Below are 24,230 nucleotides of genomic sequence, written 5' to 3'. Positions count from 1 at the left end.
AAAAAAAAAAAAGGGATGGTTTTATACTTTTTGGAACATCCCCCAAATATCTGTATGCTGTTTATACGCAGAAATCAAATTACAGGAAAATGCCTAATTAATTCTGAGAAATATGGGGAATTTCCCTTTTTCCTTCTGTATTCTCTGAATTTCTTTTTAAAAATACAATGGTTTATTTTTGTCTTCCTTTCAGGTAATAAATACATTTATTTTTGAAAATTTATTTTATTTTTTTTGTGAGGGTCTTCTGGTAAGGAATGGAAAATGTGCCAGACAAATTTTAAAAGAACTGCAACATTATTTCCTAGTGATTACTGAAAATTGCACTAAGTAATTTTCTAGTAAGGATTTGTATGAAATAATACTATAGTTACCCCTTATCTACAGCTTCACTTTCTGCAGTTTCAGTTAGTCAAAGGCGGAAAATATTAAATGGGAAATTCCAGAAATAAACAATTCATAAATTTTAAGTTGCACACCATTCTGAACAGTGTGATGAAATCTCATGCCACCCTGCTCTGTCCTGCCCAGGGTGTAACCCCCTTTTGTTCAGCGTACCCACACTGTAGCCACCAGCCCCTTAGTCACTTGGTAACCATCTTGGTGATCAGATTGGTGCTTGTGTTCATAAAACCCTTATTTTACTTAACTGTTCTATTTTATTATGAGTTTTTTTTCAGTTTTATCTTTTTTTTTTAATTAAATCATAGCTGTGTACATTAATGTAATCATGGGGGTACAATGTGCTGGTTTGATACACATTCTGAAATGCTTTCATCAAACTGGTCAACACAGCCTTCATGGCATTTTCTTATTGTGTGAAGAGATTTATATTCTACACCTAGTAAATTTCACATGTGCCCTTGTAAGATGCACGGTAGGTGTGGTCCCACTAATTGGTGAGGTTTGGGTTTGAATCTCTTCCTGTGCCTAATTGGTAAATTAAAGTGTATCACAGGTACATAGGCATTAGAAAACACATAGCATACACTGTAGAGGATTTGGTACTGTCATGGTCTCAGGCAACCACTGGGGGTCTTGGGACACCCCCCAAAGATAAGAGGGGACTACCACATACTCTGGGAGGTACCATGATGTTCAGGTTTATTTTGATTCAATAGTTTTAGAGATTAAGTTGGTGATTCTGTTTAGAACTGATTCATTGATCTAAAATTTTTGATTTAATTCTTGATCTGGTTTAAAAGTAATATATCATTCAGTTTTTAGTTTAGCGAATCAGCAATTCATTCAGGTTTCTAGCTCACACTTCAGTTAAAGTTCCTGCTTTACAGTCTTTATTCTTTCTTTAAGACATTTAGTCTGCACTGACAGCTTTAACAGTCTTTGAAAGAAAGGAGAGAACCCTGCTCTTTTGAACTGCTTCTTAAAAAAATACTTGTGTCCCATCTGGGGGTGAAGGCTGTGAAAAAAAATCAAAGTGCTGTAAACCCAGGCAATGTAGCCATCAGACACAGTAGGCACCTTGCCTAGGGGCTCAAAAAAAAAAAAAAAAAACATTTAATTTCTTTCAACATCAGAAGAAAAAGTTAAAAATGAATGCAATCCAGCCTGGATTGTATCTGTTTTTGTACAAATGAGGTTATATAATATAATTTTAAAATAATTTTTGTACAGGAATGAGCCACAAAGGCAAAGGTGCCCAAGTTCCCAGAAGTCACTGTGTATCCGCGGATCAAACTACAGAGTTAGAAAGGGAAGCTTCTTCTTACCTGAATATTTAGGGAAATGCTGATTACCAAATTTCCTAAAATGGCCAGCAAAACTCCCAAAAGGTGAACCTGTAAAAGAAAATGTTTTCTTTAAATGCTATATATATATATGTTTTTTATATTAAATGATAGCTATGTACATTAATGCAATCATGGGGTACAGTGTGGTGTTTTCATATACAATTTGAAATATTTTCATCAAACTGGTTAACATAGCCTTCATGTTTAAATGCTATTTTAAATAGTACTTGTACTGAGAAAAAAAAAAGAGGCAAATTAAGGGTGATGTATTCATTCATTTATTTGTTCATTCATTCAGCTTTACTAGCATTCACTGGCAAGGGTGGGTTTGAGGTATCGATATGGTTTACTTTAGTTTTTTCCTTTTATCAAATGTTATTCTTTAGAAATCACTCAGTCCTTTCCTGACTTCTCTAAATATTTGTCTGCCTCATTCACTAAAATAACGAAAATAGTTATCGGGTTCTGACTTTCCCCCACAAAGATGCTGCTTCTGATTCATCGTTTCTGTTTGTTTTCTTTTCTCTTAGCATATTCTAGAGGGCTGTGGTGTGAGAGAAAGATCACTGGAAGTAAAGGATGAATCTGAGACAGAGATCTGCTGTTTTCTAATTGGGTGATCTTGAGCGAGTCACTTCCCTCCCTGGCCCCAGTAAGGTTGGATAAGATGTGTTCAGAAATTGCTTCACCTCTGGAGTTCTATGCTCTACCCTGGAGGTAAATGAAATTTTCTCACTGTTCCCCTAGTCAAGAACCCACATTGTCTCCCTATGATCAACTATTAATTTATCAAACACGAGACTACTAGACCAGCTCTCCACCATTTGTCCTCAACCTGACCTTCTAACGACTGATAACACATGTAATGTGCTCCCTTCACCTCAGGTAACCAGCACACATCACCTTCCCAGGAGACGTGACACTGGCTCATGCCACTCGGTTTTTTCCAGCCTATTCCAATCATCCCTGAGCCTCTCGGCCTGCAGAAGCCCCCCTCCTGGAGGCCTCACACCACTTCAGCCCATCTTTACTTTCTCAGACTCCACATGGTAATCCTCCTTGATTTCTTCTTTTATATTGTCATGTATGTCATTAGGCTCTACAAACAGAAGGCAAATGTTTTGAGTAAAGAGAACCAGGTTTTTATGCTTCTTTTTGTTGGGCCTTCTACATAATCGACTGTATAAAATTAGGAATTTAATAAATACTTGCTTGAAAAAGTTTATAATGGTCTAAAACAAGAACTACAGAGGTTAAAAAATAAGTTCTTACATGTTGTCCAAGATGTTTACTATAGATAGCTCGTGTGTTATTTGATGATTTCAAAAGATGCATTTATGGCTCCCATCTGGGCCCAAAGGTATAATCTTTTCTATTAGTATAAATTAGCAATGATAGAAAGAACTTCCCCCTCTTCTTCTGTAGTACGTAACTTTTAGCTAGCTTCAAATTCCAAAGAGCTATTTGAATTTCAAATGAATATTGTAACCACAAAGGACCTTTTTCAGAATGCAAAATATCTTTGAAGTTTTTAGAGCTTTATTGTAAGTGCTAAAGTGAAATTCAGTATTTTTTAAAAGTTGAAAACTTCTTTTACAGTTGATATATAATATCCATGGTCTTTAATCAGTTGAGAATTTTCTTTTCCTAATAAAGACACTTGGCAATAATTTGGCACAGTATTCCTCATGAGGAAACAATTGTATCACAATACAATATGCTATTTCCATGCTTTCTATTTATAATCTGATGCACTTGGCAGTAATAAAGAAAATAAAAATTCAGAAGAAATGTGGCATTGAGTGGATATTTATGAAAATTTCTCATAATTATAAAAGTAAATTGTTGAACAGAAATAACTTACTTTATTTTTATTTTATTTTACTTTGTATTCTCTGACACAGAGTCTCTGTCACGCCGGGGTTGAGTACTATAGCATCATAGCTCACAGTAACCTCAAATTCCTGGGCCTAAGCAATCCTTATATGCCTCAGCTTCCCAAAATTGCTGGTAATACAGGTGCCTGCTACAGTGCCTGGCTATTTTTTCTATTTTTAGTAGAGATGGGGTCTCGCTCTTGCCCAGGCTATTCTCCAACTACTGAGTTCAAAGAATCTGCCTGCCTCGGCCTCCTATAGTGTTAGGATTACAGGTGTGAACTATTGCACTCGGCCAAAATAACTTAACTTTAAAATTCTTTAAGTCATTCATTGAGCAGTTTAAATGGCATGGATTATTTTAAAAAAATCTAGCTGGATGTTTAAAAATTGGTGGCAGGATTTGGCAATGATTTGTTGGATATGACACCAAAGCACAGGTAACAAAAGAAAAAACAGGTAAGTTGTACTTTGCTGAGATTAAAAACTTTTGTGCATCAGAGGACATTATCAAAAGAGTGAAAAAGGCAACCCACAGAATGGGAAAAAAGTATTTGCAGATCATATATCTGATGAGGCAGTGATATCTAGAATACTTAAAGAATGCCTACACGTCAACACGAAAAATAAACAACTTGATTAAAAACTGGGCAGAAAATACACACTCACACAAGAGAAAAATTCAATTTAATTCAAGTTGGGGGAAGGAGAGAGGAAGGAGAAGAGAGAAAGGAGCAAAGAGGGGATCAGTGTGCCCCCACCTAATGTGTACAACGTAAGGGTATATGGCACACCTCCCAGGGGTGGGACACAACTACAACAGGGACCTTACCTAACAAATGCAAACACTGCAACCTAATCATTTGTGCCCTCATATTAATCTGAAATTTTAAAAAAACTGGGCAAAAGACTTGAATAGATGTTTCTCCAAAGAAGACATGAATGGCCAGTAAACACATGCACAGATGCTCAACATCACTACTCGTTAGGAGAATGCAAATCAAAGCCACAATGAGAGGGTGGTGCCTGTGACTCAAGGAGTAGGGCACCGGCCCCATATATGGGGGGGGCGGGGGGGCGTTTGAACATGGCCCTGGCCAAAAACTGCAACCCCCCCCCCCAAATAAACCCACAATGAGTTACACTTCACATTCGTTAGAATGGCTGTACTTTTAATAACAACAACAAAATCCCCAAACCAGATAATAACAAGTATTGGTGAGAACATAGATAAATGGAAACACTTTGTACATTGCCAGTGGGAATGTAAAATGGTACAGTCAGTGGAAAATAGCATGGAGGGTCCTCAAAAAATTAAACACAGAATCACTATATGGCCCAGCAATTCTACCTCTTGGTATATGTACACATCTAAAAGAACTGAAAGCAAGCACATCAAGTTCATCAACGGATGAATGGATAAACAAATGTGGTATATGCATACATATGATGGGATATTGTTCAGCCTTAAAAGGAAGGAAATTTTGATATATTCTATAAAACGCATAAACCTTAAGGACATTACGCTAAGTAAGCCAGTCACAGAAGGACAAATATTGCATAATGTCTCTTACATGAGGTTCCTAAGGTAGTCAAGTTCACGGAGGTAAAGAGTAGAAAGGCGGTTGCCATTGTGGAGAGTGGGGAAAATGGAGAGTTAGTATTTAATGGGTATAAAGCTGGGATAGATGAAAAAGTTCTGGAGATGAACGGAATATGGTGAGGGTTGCACAGTAAGAATGAATTTTGTGCTGCAGAACTGTACCCTTAAAGAAGGTTAAAATGGTAAAATGTTATATAGCGGTTATATAATGGTTATATTCCACAGCAATGAATAAAAAATAATGGCAGAGGAAGTGAGAGTGTGCTTTGACTAAAAGAAGTAAGGAAAAGCGAAGAGTTAAAAATCAGCATCATTGGCTTGGAGCCTGTGGCTGAAGTGGCTAAGGCGCCAGCCACATACACCTAAGGTGGCGGGTTCGAATCCAGCCTGGGCTCGCCAAACAACAATGACGGCTACAACCAAAAAAAATAGCCGGGCGTTGTGGCGGGCGCCTGTGGTCCCAGCTACTTGGGAGGCTGAGACAGGAGACTCACTTGAGCCCAGGAGTTGGAGGTAGCTGTGAGCTGTGAAGCCACAGCACTCTACCCAGGGGGACAGCTTGAGGCTCTGTCTCAAAAAAAAAAACAAAACAGCATCATTCTGTCATTTCTTTAAATTAAAATATTTCAGGAGCCTGGTGTGGTGGCTCACATCTGTAATTCTAGCACTCTGGGAGGCTGAGGTGGGGGGATTGCTTGAGCTCACAAGTTCGAGACCAGCCTAAGCAAGAGTGAGACCCTGTCTCAAAAAACTAGTAGGGCATCGTGGTGGGTGCCTGTAGTCGCAGCTACTTGGGAGGCTGAGGCAGGAGCCTTACTTGAGCCCAGGGGTCTGAGGTTGACTGTGAGCTATGATGGCACATAGCTGTGGCACCCTAGCCAGGGCGACAGAGTGAAAATCCATCTCTAATATATATACACACACACATATATATATATAAACATATATATTTTCCTATCATAATATTTTTTCCTAAAGCAGATATTCCTGGAGAGGTATAAACTATTAAATTTTAATATCCTAATATAAATGTTCCAGAGAAATTCACCGAAAGCTGAGTGTGGTAGATTGCAAAAGTGAACACAATTATTCACTCCTCCCTAAAGCTCTACCCTTGGCCAGGTAGCCTGGGACCTCCTCCCGTTATAAGGTACAATGGATTTCTCCTCCCCTTGAATTCATGCTGGTTAAGGGACTGTAATGCAGTGAAGGTGCGAGTTCCAGGACTAGGCCTCAAAAGGCACCACAGGCTTATTCTTTTAGAAAGTTCTTGAGAACAGCCTCAGGTTAGCCTGCTAGCCGATGACAGATGGGAACCCAAGCAACCTTGTTGGCTTAGTGTCTGCAGCCTCACCAACAGTCAATGGCTGACCCAAGACCAGGGTGATCCCTAAACCTGCCAGCTCTCGACTGACACACAACTGACTGCAAAAGGAGTGAGCCCAGCTGAACTCAGCCAAGCCTGACCACATCACTGAACACCAGCTGACCAACTGATTCAAAAGCCCTCATAAATGGTTGTAATGTTAAGCTACTAAGCTTTGGGGCAATTTGTTATTCAACAAGAAAAAACCGAGGCTGGCTAAAAAGATGGGAAATGGAGTGGGGATAACGTGAAGCCTTTATGCTGAGAAAAATGGAGTACAAAAAAAGAGGTGGCCCGTTTTGCCAAGGGTCACTCTGGCATAGTGGCAGCAAGCTATTTTAAGAGTCACCTAAAAAAACCACTGTTCCCAAAGTCAGGAGATCTGCCTCTCTCACTTACTCACTGGAAGTGACCCTGCAGAGGCATTAGCCTCTTCAACTTTCTGCTGTCTCAGTCGTGGGATGGAGAGTGGACCTTAAGAATTTAGGGAAGGCCCTTCTGAGTGAGGGCATGTGTATGAAAGCAGGACTCACCATGCTAAATACCCAAAGCCATGGGCGAAGGTGATATGAAGAAGTAACAACGAAGTCATCTTTTCTTTATGTAAAATGTCTAAACAATCATTTAAATGGTTCCTTTAAAAAAAAACACAACTGCCAACCGCTGTTTCCCTGCCTTCCGGCTTTTTGGATCAGAGTATATGCACCATCTTCACAGCACTCCATTGTAAATGTTCATTCATTTTCAATTATGTCTTCCAAATCCAATGAATTTATAGAATACTTATAAAATATAAATGATTTTATAGTATTCTTCATACAGGAAAGGTAGAAGCTACCATTAATAATTTTGAAATAATTTTTTCTTGTTTTTGTTTTTTGGGGGGGGGAGACAGACTCTTACTCTGTCACCCTGGCTAGAGTGCCACGGTGTCATAATTCACAGCAACCACAAACTCTTGAGCTAAAGGGATCCTCTTGCCCCAGCCTCCCAAGAAGCTAGGACTACAGGTGCCCACCACAATGTCTGGCTAGTTTTTCCATTTTTAGTAGAGACAGGGTCTTGTTCTCGCTCAGGCTGGTCTTGAACTCCTGCTGCAGAATCAGAGATACAAATCCCTAGCATTTCCTTTTCTCAGGAAATGACTTACAGATTTAGGTAGAACTAGACGTTGTAATCTATATTTTCTAATCAGTGATGCCAGTCATACTAGCTTATTAACTATTTATTTATTTATTTATTTTTGGAGACAGGGTCTCACTATATTGTCCAGGCTGGAGTGCACTGGCACAATCATAGTTCACTGTGGTCTTAAACCCTTGGGCTCAAGTGATCCTCCTGCCTCAGCCTCCTGAGTAGCTGGGACTACAAGGGCACATTACCATGTTCAGCTAATTTTTAAAACTTTTTTGTAGAGATGGGGGTCTTACTATTTTGCCCTGTCTGATCTCAAATTCCTGGCCTCCTAGGATGCTTCTGCCTTGGGCTCTCACAGTGCTGGAAATACAGGTGTGAGCTACCACATGCCAGGCTAATTTTAACTTTTTAATTAAAACATCATGATACAGTTAAAAGAGTTCATATTATACTCCCTTTCTATCATTTCCCCCCATGACTTTATAGATTATTATAAAAGGTATTTATATTTCAAAATGACCTGAGTACAAAATTTACTTTATTGTTCCTCAAGTTAGAATTAGCTTTGAAGTTTGCTACCTCCTTACTCCCTAGAATCTACATGAGGCAAAAATTTAGAGATTGAGAGTACGTCACGCACACATTCCTCCCAACTGAATAATAGTGGTAAAAATCATGTGGGAGTTCAACTTCACATCCCAAGAAACTACAAAAAGAAGATTGTCCTTTTTTCAGTCTCAGTCTAGTTCTGAATATTGTAAGATAATTAGCAAAAGTAGGAACAGCCATAAACTATATCTGAATGAATCAGATGCATTTAAATTACCCTGCAGAAACTAGCAGGCAAAGAGATATTTGAATATGCTAATTTCTTCTCAAAAAGAATGTGAAGATGGTTATCACCTTAGCTGAGGCCTTCTTACAGTTGCTTACCTATCCAAGGATGCCTAGATGTATTTCTCCTTGAAAACTTATGATGGACTTTTCTGATACATGTGCATCTTTATGAACACGATAAAAATATAAGTTCTGGTGGCAAGTCCATAAACTACAATGAGTTCTCAGCAGGAGGAGCAACATTATATAGGCATACCTCAGAGATATTGTTTGGCTCCAAACCACATAATAAAGTGAATATTGCAATACAGTGAGTCACAAAAATGTTTTAGTTTCCCACTGAATATAAAAGTTTTGTTTATACTACACGATAGTCCATTAAGGGTGCACTAATATTATGTCTAAAAAAAAGTACATCTCTTAATTTAAAAGTACATCACTGTTAAAAAATGCTAATGATCATCTGAGCCTGCAGTGAGTCATAATCTTTTTACTGGTGGAGTGTTTTGCCTCGATGCTGATGGCTGCTGACTGATCAGGGCGGTGGTTGCTGCTGAAGGTTGGGGTGGCTGTGGCAATTTCTTAAGACAATGAAGTGTGCCACATTGGTGGATTCTTCCTTTTACAAAAGATTTCCCTGTAGCATCTGATGCTGTTTGAGAGCATTTTACCCACACTAGAACTCCTTTCAAAATTAGAGTCAGCTCTCTCAAATCTTGCCATGGCTTTATCAACTAAGCTTATGGAATATTCTGATCCTTTGTTGTCATTTCAACAATGTTCACAGTCTCTTTCACCAGGAGTAGTTTCCACCTCAAGAAATCACTTACTTTATTCATTTGTAAAAAGGAACTTCTCATCTGTTTGAGTTTGAGCATGAGATTGCAGCAATTCAGTCACATCTTCAGGCTCCACTTCTAATTCTAGTTCTCTTGCTATTTCCACCAAATCTACAATGACGTTCTTCACAGAAGTCTTGACCCTTCAAAGTCATCCATGAGGGTTGGAATCAACTTCTTTCAAACTCTGTAACGGTGGATATTGTGACCTCCTCCCTTGAATTACAAATGTTCTCAATGGCGTTTAGAATGGTGAATCCTTTCCAGAAGGTTTTCAATTTACTTCTTTGTCCAAATCGATCAGAGGAATGGCAGCTATAGCCATGCAAAATGTATTTCTTAAATCATAAGACTTGAAAGTCCAAATTATTCATTGATCCATGAGCTGGAGAACGGATGTTGTGTTAGCAGGCATGAACACAAAATCCCCTTGTACATCTCCATCTGAGCTCTTGTGTAACCAGGTGCATTGTTGATGAGCTGTAATATTTGGAAAGGAATCTTTTTTTCTGAGGGGTAGTTTCAACAGTGGGCTTAAAGCATTCAGTAAACCATGCTATAAACAGATGTGCAGGATCTGTTTGTATTTTATAAACAGATCCAGGATCTGTTTGAATTTTTAAGCACAGACAGAGTAGATTTAGCATAATTCTAATGGGACCTAGGATGTTCAGAATGGTAAATGAGCATTGCCTTCAGCTTAAAGCCATCAGTTGCAGTAGCCCCTAACAAGAGTCAGCCTGTCTTTTAAAGCTTTGAGGCCAACCATTGACTTCTCTCTGGTTAAGAAAGTATTGGATGGCATCTTTTCCCAATAGAAGATTGTTTCATCGACATTAAAAATCTGTTGTTTAGTACAGTGACCTTCATCAGTTATCTTAGCTTGATCTTCAGGACAAGCTGCTGTAGGTTCTACATCAGCGCTTGGTGCCTCAGACCTTGCACTTTTATGTCATGGAGATGGCTTATTTCCTTATATCTCATGAACGAATTTCTGCTAGCTTCAAACTCTTCCTCAGCTTCCACATCTCTCTCAGCCTTCACAGAATTGAAGATAGCTAGGGCCTTGCTCTGGATTAAGGGAATGTTGTGGCTGGTTTGATCTTCTACCTGGACCACTAAGACTTTCTCCATACCAGCAATAAGGCTGTTTTGCTTTCTGATCATCTGTGTGTTCACTGGGAGTAGCACTTTTAATTTCCTTCAAGAATTTTTTCTTTGCATTCACAACTTGTCTGACCCTTTGGTACACAAGTCCTCGCTTCTGACCCATCTTGACTTTTGATATGTTTTCCTCACTAGGCTTAATCATCTCTAGCTTTTGACCTAAGGTGAGAGTTGTATAACTCTTCCTTTCATTTGAACACTTAGAGGCCACTGTAGGATTATTAACTGGCCTAATTTCAATATTGTTGTGTTTCAGGGAATAGAAAAGACCTGAGGAAAGGAAGAGAGATGGGGGATGGCCAATCAGTAGAGCAGTCAGAACACACACATTCATCAATTAAGTGTGTTGCCTTATATAAGTGAGGTTCATGGCATTCCAAAACAATTATAATAGTAACATCAAAGATCATAGTGAACAGTCACAATAAGGGATAAAATAATGATGGAAAGGTTTGAAATACTGTTAAGAATGACCAATATGTGACACAGAGATGTGAAGTGAGCACATGCTATTGGTAAATGGTACCAATAGGTACAAATAGACCTATTTGATACAAAGCTGTCACAAACTTTCAATTGGTGATAGGTTCAATATGTGCAAAGTGCAATAACATGAAGCCCAATAAAATGAGGCATGCCTGTATTTCAGGATAACTGCAGCAACTATTGTGTGAACTAAAATGATCTCTGGGTTCTATTGGTAACAAAGCCACAAATATTATCAATACTACCCTAGTTTCTAGTCTACATTCATAATCAAAAGAAATGGTAAATTTCAGACAGGGGTTAGCGCAAATAAAGATGTAGGTTTTTTGGTTGTTAAAATTCACAATCCCCTGAATTCTATCCATGCATAGCAAATTAAGAACTCTGGCATCTACTATGCGATTTTCCCATGTTCTTTTGGTATTTAGAGATCAGTTTTTGCTTGAACTCCTCCAGGGATGATTACCTACTAAGAAATGGGGTTCCCATCATTTTGTTATTAAAGAGCTCAGTTAGTTTGTGCTTCCAGGGAGCTGTCATCTGTCCACCACAGACTGCGCTCATGAACCCTTATTCTCCCTAGGGCTATAGATCTAAGTCAGCTTTCTCTTCCATCAGACAACATTTCAGCTGCTAGAAGACAATAATTCTGCTCCTGTGTTATTCTCTCTTAGGCTAAATGAAGATTATCAAGGGCTGGGGTTTTGCCTTGTTATTTATTCCATATTCATCTCTGTATCCTCAGTAATGGAAATGAACAAGACTTTGCTACCAAAACTTAGGTATTAAATATGTAATGATAGACTAAGACGCGAGGAAAGGAAGGGATATTTATTGAATACTAGTTAATTCATTAATTTTATTTAAACAAATTAGTAAATACTTCAGGCTATTAGAAATAGTCTATTATTTTAAATACTAACAGCTATCATAGTGTATTATTTAAGAAACAGATTCAATACAATTAATCCATTTGTTCTTACTACCAATTTAAACTCAAAAGCACTATAGGATGCTGCTTTCTTATCTCACACACTAAAAAATAATATAGAATTTAAGAACACTATAGGATTTCAAAAATACTATAGAATTTAATAGATTCATAAATTTATGATGTTGCCCAAAAACCAAGGAAATGATTACTTTTTCCAGGAATATTTCAATAATGCTCAACATTATGGTGATATTAACTCCCAGTGCCTTACTTTATAGTGATATTTGGGATGAAGAAAAGATAGAAAGTGTCCAGGAGAAGGCTATGATTACAGAGGATAATTTCTCTAGCAACACACAATGAAGGGATTTTAGAACTGGATGGGCCATGAGTCAAACTTCTCATCTTACACAGGATACAAGATCAATATGCAAATATCAATTGTATTACTGTACATTTGCAAGGTATGCAAAAGTATGCAATGAAATGTAAAAGTAATTTGCATTTACTATAGAATCAAAGGAATAAAATACTTAGGAATAAATTTAATATATAAATAATAAATTTAATATATAAATATATAAAATATATATATACATATATATAAAATATATACATATTCCCCCCCTTGGTCTCCTTCTCTCTTTATTTAAAATTTATTTTATTAAGTTGAATACACATAGATCATGAATACATTCATGCATATGTGGGGTACAATGTGCTGATTTTTTTTTTTAATACAATCTGACGTGGTTACATTAAACCAATCGACATAGCTTTCAACTCATTTACTTGATTATTGTGCCAAAACATCTATGTTCTACACTTCACAGATTTGACTTGTACCCTTGTCCCTTTGGAAAATAATGTGGCAGTTTCTTAAAAAGTTATTCATGGAATTTCCATTTGACCCAGCAATTCCACTGCCAGGTATATATTCAAGAGAAATGAAAACAAATGTCCAAACAAAAACTTGTATGCAAATGTCCAAAGCTGAAATGGCCCAAATATCCATCAACTGATGCAAGCATAAACAGATGTGATGTATTCATGTAAGGGAATATTATTCTGCCATAAAAAAGAATGAAATACTGATACATGTTAGAACCTGGATGAACTTTAAAAGTTCATGCTAAGTGGAAGAATCCAGTACCAAAAGATTACATATTTTATTATCTCATTTATATGAAATGTCCAGAAGAGGCAAATGTATAGAGACAAAAAAGAGATTAGAGGTTTACTTAGGCTTGATGACAGCTGAATTGTGCCTGTGGGAGGACATCTTTTTAAGGAAATAGTGTTCTGAAATTAATTGTGGTGATAGTTGCAAAATTCTTTGAATATACTAAAAACTAATGAACTATAAATTTTAAATGAATGAAGTGTATGGTATATGAATTATATTTCAATAAAGTTGTTACAGAAAATAAAATAATTTTAAAATGCAATTTTTTTTTGGCCCAAAGAGATAAAATGCTACAAACATAGCTAATTCTATTCCAGTCTCTTCTCCCTCCCAGAGATAAGTAACTTTTTTCTGAAGTTGATATAAATATATCTTTCATGCCTAGATTTTTGTTAGTACTCAGTTCTTCTTTTCTCATCTCCTTATTTGAACTCAACTCATTAGCCTTTTCCCTTTCTTCTCATATAATAATATATGCAAGTGAAATATACATTTTCCACTAAGCACACTCTGTTTCAGCTGCACGCATACTTTCAACATGTACAACATTGTCATTGAGTTTTACGTATTTTCTAATTATCCTATGATTTTTCATCGGAGCCTTATGTTATCTGAGCCTTACATTATTCAGAGGTTTTTTTTTAAATTCAAAATAAATGTGGCATCTTACTTTGTTATTTATTTACAATTTTATTGAGTTGTAGTCAGAAAATATGCTGTGTGTATATTTTTTTTATGATCTAGTACATGGTATAAATTAAAACTTGTTTTGTAATCTATTAGTGTGTGATCAAGTTTTGTGTTTCATGTATGCTTGAAAATAAAGTTCTTAATTGCTGAGCTAAGATTTTTATATGCATTACAAAATTTTACAAAGAGATGGCCAACATGTACAGAATATTTTGTAAAATTTTATATGAATATTTTGTAAATGAAGGTACATTTAGCTACAATTTCCTATTTTCCCTACATATGGTGACTTTATGGGTGACTTTTGGGACAATCTCTCTATATATTCTATCTCCATTAATGCATTGCTGAAATCTTCAATACTCTTACTAAATTTTGGACTGTTTTATCTATCAATTGTCAAGAGAACTATATTAAAATTCTACCACAAACATGGACTTGTACTTTTTCTTCTTTTAAATCTACTGAGTTTTGTGTTACTTATTTTAAGCCTATAATGTTGGGTGTATATAAGCTAAGGATTGTTCTCTCTTCCCACTTAATTATACCTTTTATCATTATGTATGAAATCTTAATCTCAATCATGTTTTTGCTTTGAAATCTATTGTATCTCATATTAATATAACTACTTTCTTTTGATATTTCTTTTTCCCCCATTACTTTAATTTCAACATTTCTGTGTCATTACATTTTAGTTGGATATCTTATATACAGGAAATAAGTGGATTTAAAAAAACAACCCTGAGACTTTCTGTCAATGGGAATTTTTTTTCCATTTACATTTATTGTGATTATCAATATATTTTCATTATTTCTACTATCTTTATATGTGTGTGTTTATAGTTATCTGGCTTTTTCTTTGCTTCCCAACTTTATCTTTCCTACATTCTATTAGAAATGGCTAAGTTTGGGGTTTTTTTTCCCTTCCTAACCCTCATCCCCAGATCTTCTGGTTGGGAAATTATATATCTTATTTCCATTCTCTTAGTAATTATTGGTAATTTTTTTAACTTTTAATTTTGAAATAATTATAGATTCATAGTAAGTTGCAAAGAAATGTACAGGTAGGTCCCATGTACCTTTTCCATAATCCTCACTCAGTGTTAACATCTTACACAACTTTCTGATTTCAAGAATCTTCTTTTTTACACATTAAAGCAAGCAAGAAAAGCTTCATCTTCCTTTGTTGAACCCATGTTAATAAAAGGATGTATTCTGTAAAATTTGGATTCAGTCAAGGCCACACTTAAGGAACTAGAAGGCCATATTTTGTCTTAAGACTGAAGATTCCTCACCCCTAGCTGGAAATTTACTTTTTTCACTACATACAATTTCCTTGAGGTTCATCCAAGTTGTTGGACCTTGCCTTCTTATTGCTGAATAGTATTCCATGGTATGGATGTACCACTGTTTATTTAATTATTCACTTATTGAATAACACTTGAGTAGTTTCCAGTTTGGGGCTATTATGAATAAAGCTCCTATGAACATTTGTGTACAAATTCTACATGGAAATACATCTTCATTCTCTGGGATAAATGCCCAAAAGCGTAATTGCTTGGTTGTGTGGCAAGTCAATTTTTAGTTTTAAAAAGAACTGCCAAACTATTTTCCAAAGTCGTTGGACAATTTTACATTCCCACCAGCAACATATGTGTGATCCAGTTTCTCCACAAATTTATCATGCATTCTTGAAATAAATTCTAAAGTTAATCAATATTCTCATCCCCTTGAGTATTATACTTTGAGTACATGCTTTTGACTAGTACATTAGTTCTACCCTGTATGTTTACTTAGTATATTGTCAAATTACTCACTTATTATTTTTAAACAGAATTTATTTTTTAGAGCAGATTTAGATTCACAGCAAAACTATGAGTAAGGTACAGAGATTCCCATGTACTCCCTGCCTCCACACATGTACAGTCTCTCCCATTATTAACACCCATCCCCAGTCCAGAGAGGTATATTTGTTACATTTCATGAACCTACACTGAAACTTCACCATCACTCAAAATCCATAGTTTACCTTAGAGTTCAGTCTTTTTTTTAAATTATATCCTGTGGGTTTTGACAAATGTATAATGACATGTATCCTCCACATTAATATAGAGAACAGTTTCACCACACTAAGAATCCTATGTGCTATTCATCCTTTCCTCCCCACTAGTCCCTGGCAACCACTGATCTTTTTACTGTCTCCCTAGTCCTACCTTTTCTAGAATATCACATACAGTAGAACCTCCATAGTTGACGGCTCCCTACACTGACCACCTCCTTAAGTTGACCTAATTTACATAGACCGGACATGTACCACATGTACATATCAGTACAGTGGGCCTACTTTCTTATGTTGACCACCTCTGTGTGCTGAGCAGTATGTTATAGTCCCTGGGATGGTCAACTTAACAGAGTGCTACTGTAGTTGGAATCATACACTAAGGCCTTTTCACATTGGCTTCTTTCTCTTGGTAATATGCACATACACTTCCTCGATGTCTTAGCGTGACTTGATAGATCAATTCTTTTTAACATTGGATATAACATTCCATTGTCTAGATGTACCACAGTTTGCTTATCCATTCAGGTACTGAAGGCCATCTTGGCTGTTTCCAAGTTTGGGCAATTATGAATAAATTTGCTATAAAGCTGTTTTCCAAAGTGGCTGTACCAGTTTGCCTTCTTACTAGCAATGATAGGAGTTCCTAGTTATTGTTATTTTACACAGTAAGTACTTGCCTTATTTATCCATTTTACCCATTTCTTTTCTCACTTTTTTTTTTATTTAAAATATCAGCTTTGTTGATATATAATTCAGTACCGTAATGTTCAGCCTCTTGAAGCATACAATACAATGGTTTCTGGTATATTTGCAGATTTGTGCAGCCATTGCCACTATCTAATTTCTGAATACTTTCCTTAACCCTAAGTGACACTCCATACCCATTAATAGTCACTTCACAATCCCTCCGACCCCAGTTCCTGGCAACCACAATTGGCAACCACGCATTTACTTTCTGTCTGTATGGATTTGCCCATTTGGGACTTTCACATGATTAGACTCATACAGTGTGTGGCCTTTTATGTGTGGTTTCTTTTGCTTAGCATAATGTTTTCAAGGCTTGTCAAGTATGAGCCTTGGAAATATGTTATATATATAGTATGCGACATTCCTCTTTATGGCTATGGAATACTCCACTGTGTGGACATACTGCATTTTATTTATCCATTCATTAGCTGATGAAGGTTTGAATTGTTTCTATGTTTTAGATGTTATGGTCTTGTATATTATTTTTTTCTTCTGGATTCAGGGTCCTTCTTGAAGAAAACATTGGCAGCTCTTTTCAGTTGAATTATTTGCATTGTACATTCTCTATCACTCTGCAAATGTCTTCATGTTATCTTTCCTCTTGAGTATAGAAGTACAGGCTGACAGCTATTTCATTCCGTACTTTGATGATTTCATTCCATTGTCTTCTGGCCCTTACTGTTGCTGTTGAGCAAAAGATTGTTAGTCTAACTGTTGCTCTTTTATAGATGACCTGTCATTTTCCTCAGGATGCTTTAAAGATTTTCTTTGTCATTGTTTTTTTAGAGTTTCACTATAATTTCTCTATATGTGAATTACTTTTTGCTTAGGAGTCATGCTTCCTCAATTTGAAGATTCGCGTCTTTCACAGATTTTGTTTTCAACCATTATCCCTTCAAATGTCATCTATCCTCTGTTCTCTCCATTTTCTCCATATGGGGCTTTTCTCATTAGTACATTATTAGATCTTTGCATTCTAACCACCTTGTTTCCTAACATCTCTCTCATATTTTCCAACCCTTTATCTCTTTGTACTGAATTCTAGATAATTTCTTCAGATCTATCTTCCATTACTTTCCTGCCCTCCCTCCTCTGAACTGAACCTTATAAATTTCTATCAGTATATGCAGTATTCTGTAACGTAATTAGACTTTACAAGTCTATGTCCCCTGTAAACTGTAAGTTCCTTCAGGGCAGAGCTGTGACTTACTCATCAACTCATCTTTGCAGCCTTAATCGCTAGTATGGACTTTGCAGAAAGAAGTTGTTTATTAAATAGCATCTGAACTGATTATCGGACAGATTTTAAACTACCTAGAAATAGTAGATTTTGACCTCTGGCCTTAAAATGATCACAAAGAGAGTAACTATTTTATTATCAGCTAAGGTATGACTAGACCCAACACTAAGTTTCATGAGAGAAAAAGTTTGTTTCAGATTTTGGATTTCAACAATCTAGTTTAATAAAAAGCTGCTTGGTGACTTTTGAAATCTAGTAAATTCTTCTTATATTGAAAAGAAAAGAAGTATATAAGTATACAGCAGCCGTCAGAAAGACTTTCCTGAGAATACTCAGCATAAACCGACATATCTTATTCCTTATTCTTCTGAAATCTTGTCTCATTACTCAAGGTTAATTGCATGCCCATTAAATTCATATAATACATACCTGTGAATAGTAGTAATATAGTAAATCCTCATTAATGCCTCTAATTGTTGGGGGAAAGAAACTTCAAACTTGCCAAGCTTTGTAAGAAGGTGGTTTGATTACTTTCAAGGGCCCAGAATAACTAGAAGTCAGATAACTGCTACTAAATATTGTTTCCAATTACAGGCTCACAATTCATGAGAATTGAATTCATGCTTTAATGACTTCAAACTTCAGTAATCAGAAGTATCATTTGCATACACTGAGCAGGCCCTTATAAATTTGCCATTAAATTAATGACATTATATCATCACTTGATTAGTATGTTGTCTATTTTTTTCCTTCGAAAGAGGAGACTTTAATACAAAGCGCATGGGACATGACCTGGACGGACTTAAATAAAGAGGTCTGTTTTCTAATCTGTTAGAATTAATGGAAGCTTATATCTCTCCTCTTCTTTCTCTCCACATTTATCTCTCCTCTCCCCCCACCTCTCTTACTCTTCTGGAGATTGGTCAGAAAAGAGAACAGAGGGCCAGAGAAGGAAAGTAACTTATGCAAAGTCATACAGTTAGAGAACAGCCAAATTGCGACTGCTGAATCACTGTTTATTTATGGACTATAAAAGGTAACCTTCTGGCTTGTCAATGTCAATGCACCGCAATTTTTTAATTAGTAGAATTTGTCTCTTTTTCTCAGTGCAAATGAAATAAACCAGTAACAGCAGTCAGGAAGAAAGGCTGCTCCACATCTTAATACCATCATTACAAGTACAGGTCAAACACACAGAAGATGCCCTAACTTCTTCAGTGCTCACTGTTGCACCACTATAGCTTAATTTCTGGCTTATTCAGAATGTCTTGGCAAATAGATGGCGGCAGCCACGGCAAATAATTTGTCTAAAATGAGGTTCAAAACAGCTGTACTGATATGTATTAAGATGTTTTAATTTTCTTTGGAATAAAATGTGTGCTAGAATATTCTTTAGATATTTCAGATTGACTTGTAATCCATGGGGGGGGGGGAGGTTGGCCAGATGGAGATGTCATATGATAAGACAGGGGTGTGTAGAATGGATAATAGTTGGTCCCAGTTCTGGCTTTGAACTCAATCATATTCCTGGCTCTGTCTTCAAAACCTAAGTTCAGAATCAAATCCCAAAGCAGCTAGTACATGGCTCAAATGACTAGATTCTGAGCTAGTTCTGAACACAGTAATAGTTGTATTCAACTCACAACTGGAATAATGCCTCTTATCTCAGGCACTAAAACAAGCCTACACAGGAAATCAGCTCTAGTTTCCTGTATCAGCAATGCACAGATTGAGTGATTTTGGTCACTGATCACTGCAGGAATGGCCGGAAGGGCCTGTACATCCTAGCAGACAAGTCTGAGACGTGGGGGTCCAGTTCACCCCATTTTACAGAAAACTCTCAGGAACAAGTAGGGTTGTTTTGCATCTGCACCTGGTAAACAGGTGGGCACATAGCTTGTCTTCAGGATATTAGGAAGGGACAGCAGGACATCCAAATTCTTAGAGAGACATCTTTAAGTATGGAGGGGCAAAGACTCACAGTGTGTGCCACTGACTTCAAATGGTCCATTAACTATAAATGTATTGAAAAAGATAGAGGGAGGGAAAAACAAATATTTCACAACGTTAATGACTGGTGAATCTCCAGGTGAAGGACATATGGTGTTTACTGTCCCTCTGTTTTTACTTTTCTATAGGTTTGGATTTTTTCAAACTAAGAAGTTAAAAAAAAACTCCCTGCTTTTTCAGGCTCAGTGAAATTAAAGAGAATATGGATTCATTTAAAAATAGAGTTAAAGGAGGAGATGATAACAAGAGAAGAAATAAAGAGGAAGCTGGTAGAACCAAGAAAAGATGTTAAGGAGAAAAATAAAACCATTGTACAACTTAGAAACACGGGCAGACATTGCTTGAGAAAAACACACAAGGTAGAGGGAAAGGACATGGAATGAACTTGATGTCAGGAGAAAACGGTGGACTTGGGCCCAGATAAGTCTAGGATGTTCATATCGGGAGTCATGCATTAGGTCATTCAGCCATTCGGTATTTATTCAGCAACTGCCCCTTGCTGGGTCCTCTGTCAGGAACCAAGGATGAAGGATGCAGGGTGCCCTCAAGAAGCTCAGAAGAAGAAGAGGCACAACCAATGACAAACAGACCACAGCCTGTTGAACTACAATAGAGGCTGCCCCTCAGAACCCATGGGAACAGAGAGGACAGAGCACAGACATGCCCAGGAGGGGGACTGTATTGGTGTCCTATGGCTGTTGCACCAAATTGCCACAAACTTGGTAGATTAAAACAAGAATTTAGTCTCTCACAGTTCTGGAGGCTTACCGTACTTACACTTGTGATCCCCGCTCCCCCCCCCCCACTTTTATTTTGCCAGGCTAGGTAACATTCACAGGGACCTTGGGATTAAGATGCAGGTATCTTCTGAGAGGTCATTGTTCTGCCTACCGCAGAGAGGGAGTTAGGGAAGCCTCCCAGGGTGATGCCTCACCAGGATCAGTGCATTCCAGCAAAGGGCAGACCAAAGACAGTAGCACAAGCCAAAGCAAGCAGGGTGGGGGCCTGAGGAGCCTTGAAGCAGAGGACCACACGGGCTAGCCACAGTGGAGAGGCAGGCTGGAGCCTTTTGGTGTCCTGAGTCTGTAGGCGGTGCTAAGACACAAAGGTCTCTAAACTAAAGGATAGGCCCAGATTTGGCTTTTGGAAGACTCATGCTGGCTGCAATGTGGAGGATGGACTTGCAGGGAAGGAGACTGGGGAACAGGAAGCCCACAGAGGACAGTGTGGCAGAAGCTCAGACTAGAATTAGGGGCAGTAAATTACAACAGGGCCCTAAAGAAACAACATTCATGGCAGCCAACGCTGGAGACAACCAGAAACATGGTGATGCTTTTTAGATTACTGGATGGGTTGTGCTATTTTTACCGTTAATCTCTTCCACCCTTGTGGATAATTGAGCTGTCGGCAACATTAGCACAAACCAAGTTAAAACGATAATCTCCATATGTGAAGAAGAAGAAAGAAAAAGTTTCAGTCAGGAACAGCTTTTTAATTTGTCTTGGTTTTTATATGCTGTAAGGTTATTTCATTACTATCCTGAGAAGCTCTCATGACACTAGATCCAAATCTGATGATTTAAAAGCCAACAGAAAAGGTCAGGGTTACATAACACAGTACATCATTGCTACTCTACAAGCTGTTCCATGCCATTTTTTAATCAACCTTGAAACCTAGGCAGAAAACTCCAACATATTGCCTTCCCATGCAATTAAGAACTATTACATTTGTCTTTTACTAGGGAACACATTTACTTACATAATTGTACATTCCTTATTTTATAAACACCAAATTTCATTATGGATAAGACTTAGCTTTACTAAGAAGCCATCAGAATTTTTGCTTCTGAGAAATTTAAATTTCAGTGGAACAAATTCATGAGAGAAGTTTTACATTTAATAACATACCCATTGAGGGCTTTTAACATTTGTTAAAAGGAGAGCAACAATAGTTAAGAAAAGGCAAGGCTCTAGTTAAGGAAGTCTTAAACTCTAATCTATTACAATTTAGTCCTGTATAACATTGGGAGGGAATCTTTGAAACCAGGAGAGACATACTGAACACAAAAGAATGCTATCACTTGCATCCAGAGCAATATAGGGCCCATGACTTTCATATTTTGCAAGAACATATCTATAATAATAATTGTAATAACCCACAATCCTTTGTTTTTAAAGGAGTATTGCAGGCCCAGCCCAGGTTTAGAACAAGCCTTTTCCTCCTAAAGCTGGGTGCTGTGAGCTTCCTTGGTTACAACACTTTCTCTCACAGCTGCCTGGGTTTCCGGAGTACACACTCCCTTTGGGAGCAATGTCTGCCTTGAACTCCAACTGTATTTTGCCAGCGGCTTCTCCTGAAGACTGAGCTCCATTGTCCAAACTCACCAGACACTGGCTGAGTTTCTGCTTCAAAGTGGGGCAAGATTATGACATTGCTCTTCACTGACTGATCTCTGGCAGAGACTCCTGTGGCCCTCTCTACCCACCTGACTTTCTGGAATCAAGGCAAGAATCAAATTCAAGTTTTCTGTGACGTGGGCTCTTCACTACCTCTAAACTTTGGACTGGCTCTTTAGACTCTTTAGAGCCTAACACAGCCAACTAATATCCCCTAATATCAAACTCCTTATTCCTCACAGACAACTGATATCCTCACAGCCAAGTAATAGCCCCTAATCTTAAACTCCTTATTCCTGGCAAAATCCTTGCATCCCACTGGTCCAGCAACTGGGTCCCACTATGTCTCGTGGTCAATGCATCTGTGACGCCCATAGGACTCATGAAGGGTTATTGTCATTTGGGTCTGCAAATATACTTCAAAGACCCAGAGAATGTGCTACATGTAACTCACAATTTATCCTCTTCTTTATGGTTATGGTGCCTCTAACACTGGGTCTGCTGAAAGCTCACTCACAAAGAACTGACCCTTTGCCTGCTGCTGTGACACCAGCAGCCATATCTAAAGGTATATTACAATATCTCCACTTCTGCTTCTGACCTTTTATTCACAATCACATAACAGTACTATGTTAGTCCTGGAAGTTTAATGTAAATAATCCATCAAATAATATAAGGAGGGTGACTTCAAACTACTTCAAATGTTTTTCAAGTATAATATGGATTTCTAAAGCATTCTCTCTCTCTCTCACATACGTATATAACATAAATGCAGCTTAATATTGAAGACACAGTCTCTGTTTTCTGACTTCTCTGCTATCTCTGCCCTATTAAGAAGAGTCCTCTGCTCTCCGTTCATGATTTTTGCTGAATGGAATGTTGGTTGCTTTTCAGGCCCTCACTGTCAATTTACTGATCCAGCTTAACATGGGCTGTGACAAAAGGGAACACAGTTTAGTTATCTCCTAAACATTCCTGGAACAATAAGATCCCTGCAAGTTCAAAGGCTGAAGAAGATATAAGGACCCCCCCCCGCCCCGAATTCACGGGATTCACCTCAAACTTGAGTGAGACAGTCACAATACTAACACGGCCCCCAGAACTCCATACAGCACTGCACTCACACACCATATGTATCTCACCTAAATATACTAAACTTTGGGGAGATTCCTACCTACTAAGAGGTGGCTGTTGATGGTATAAAAACGGCCAAGGAAGTGGAGGCAAAATAGAGAGCAAGCTTTTAAAACAGCACAATACGGGAACAAAAAGGTAACTTTGGGGAATGGCATCCTTGCCATTATAAGCCCTCAAATGAAAATTTGAGTAATCATTAGCATTCTTACAAGAAATTGTTTAAATAATTCTCATAAGCAAACAAAATGAATGTGGCATACCAGGTAGGCGAAACATGCAAGTTGAATAGTCACAGCAATGCTAATATTATTTTAATACCTTTTAACATTGTAGAGTATAAGAGCTACAGTTAACTGCGAAGAGGACTATCTAGATGAATAAATTAGTCTAATGAATTATCATAAGACAAACACCTTTGTAACCATCACCCAGATCGAGAAACAGAAATTGGGCTCCTGTCCAAGCCTTCCCTTTGCCCCGTCCCATCACAACTCTCTCTGCCCCAGAAACACTGCTGGCCTGTGTTTGTGGCAATCACCTTCTTGCTTTTCCTTATAGCTTTATCACCCAAGTGTGCACCCATAAACACTGTAGTTGTCTTTTTTCTGCCTTTAAGTCTATTTTAATCTCTAGATTCTCCAAACATCCATTATGTTCCTTTTGTTCCTTGTAAAAATGATTTTTGTTTTTTTTTGAGACAGAGCCTCAAGCTGTCCCCCTGGGTAGAGTGCCGTGGCATTACAGCTCACAGCAACCTCCAACTCC

General features: G+C 37.6%; 1 protein-coding gene across 1 annotated transcript in view; it reads right to left on the bottom strand.

The window, feature by feature from the left end:
* NIPAL2 (NIPA like domain containing 2) overlaps positions 1–24,230 on the bottom strand; it is a 102,111-nt gene that overhangs the window by 72,297 nt on the left and 5,584 nt on the right. Inside the window, exon 2 of the mRNA XM_003782456.3 lies at positions 1,731–1,799. Coding sequence (XP_003782504.1) covers positions 1,731–1,799 — 69 coding nt within the window. The remainder of the gene's footprint in view (positions 1–1,730; positions 1,800–24,230) is intronic.

Source organism: Otolemur garnettii, unplaced genomic scaffold (genome assembly GCF_000181295.1).
Source record: "Otolemur garnettii isolate 467f Iridium unplaced genomic scaffold, OtoGar3 scaffold00004, whole genome shotgun sequence".
NCBI lineage: Eukaryota > Metazoa > Chordata > Mammalia > Primates > Galagidae > Otolemur > Otolemur garnettii.
The sequence above is the reverse complement of the archived record's forward strand: the minus strand, read 5'-3'. Positions and strand labels throughout refer to the sequence as shown.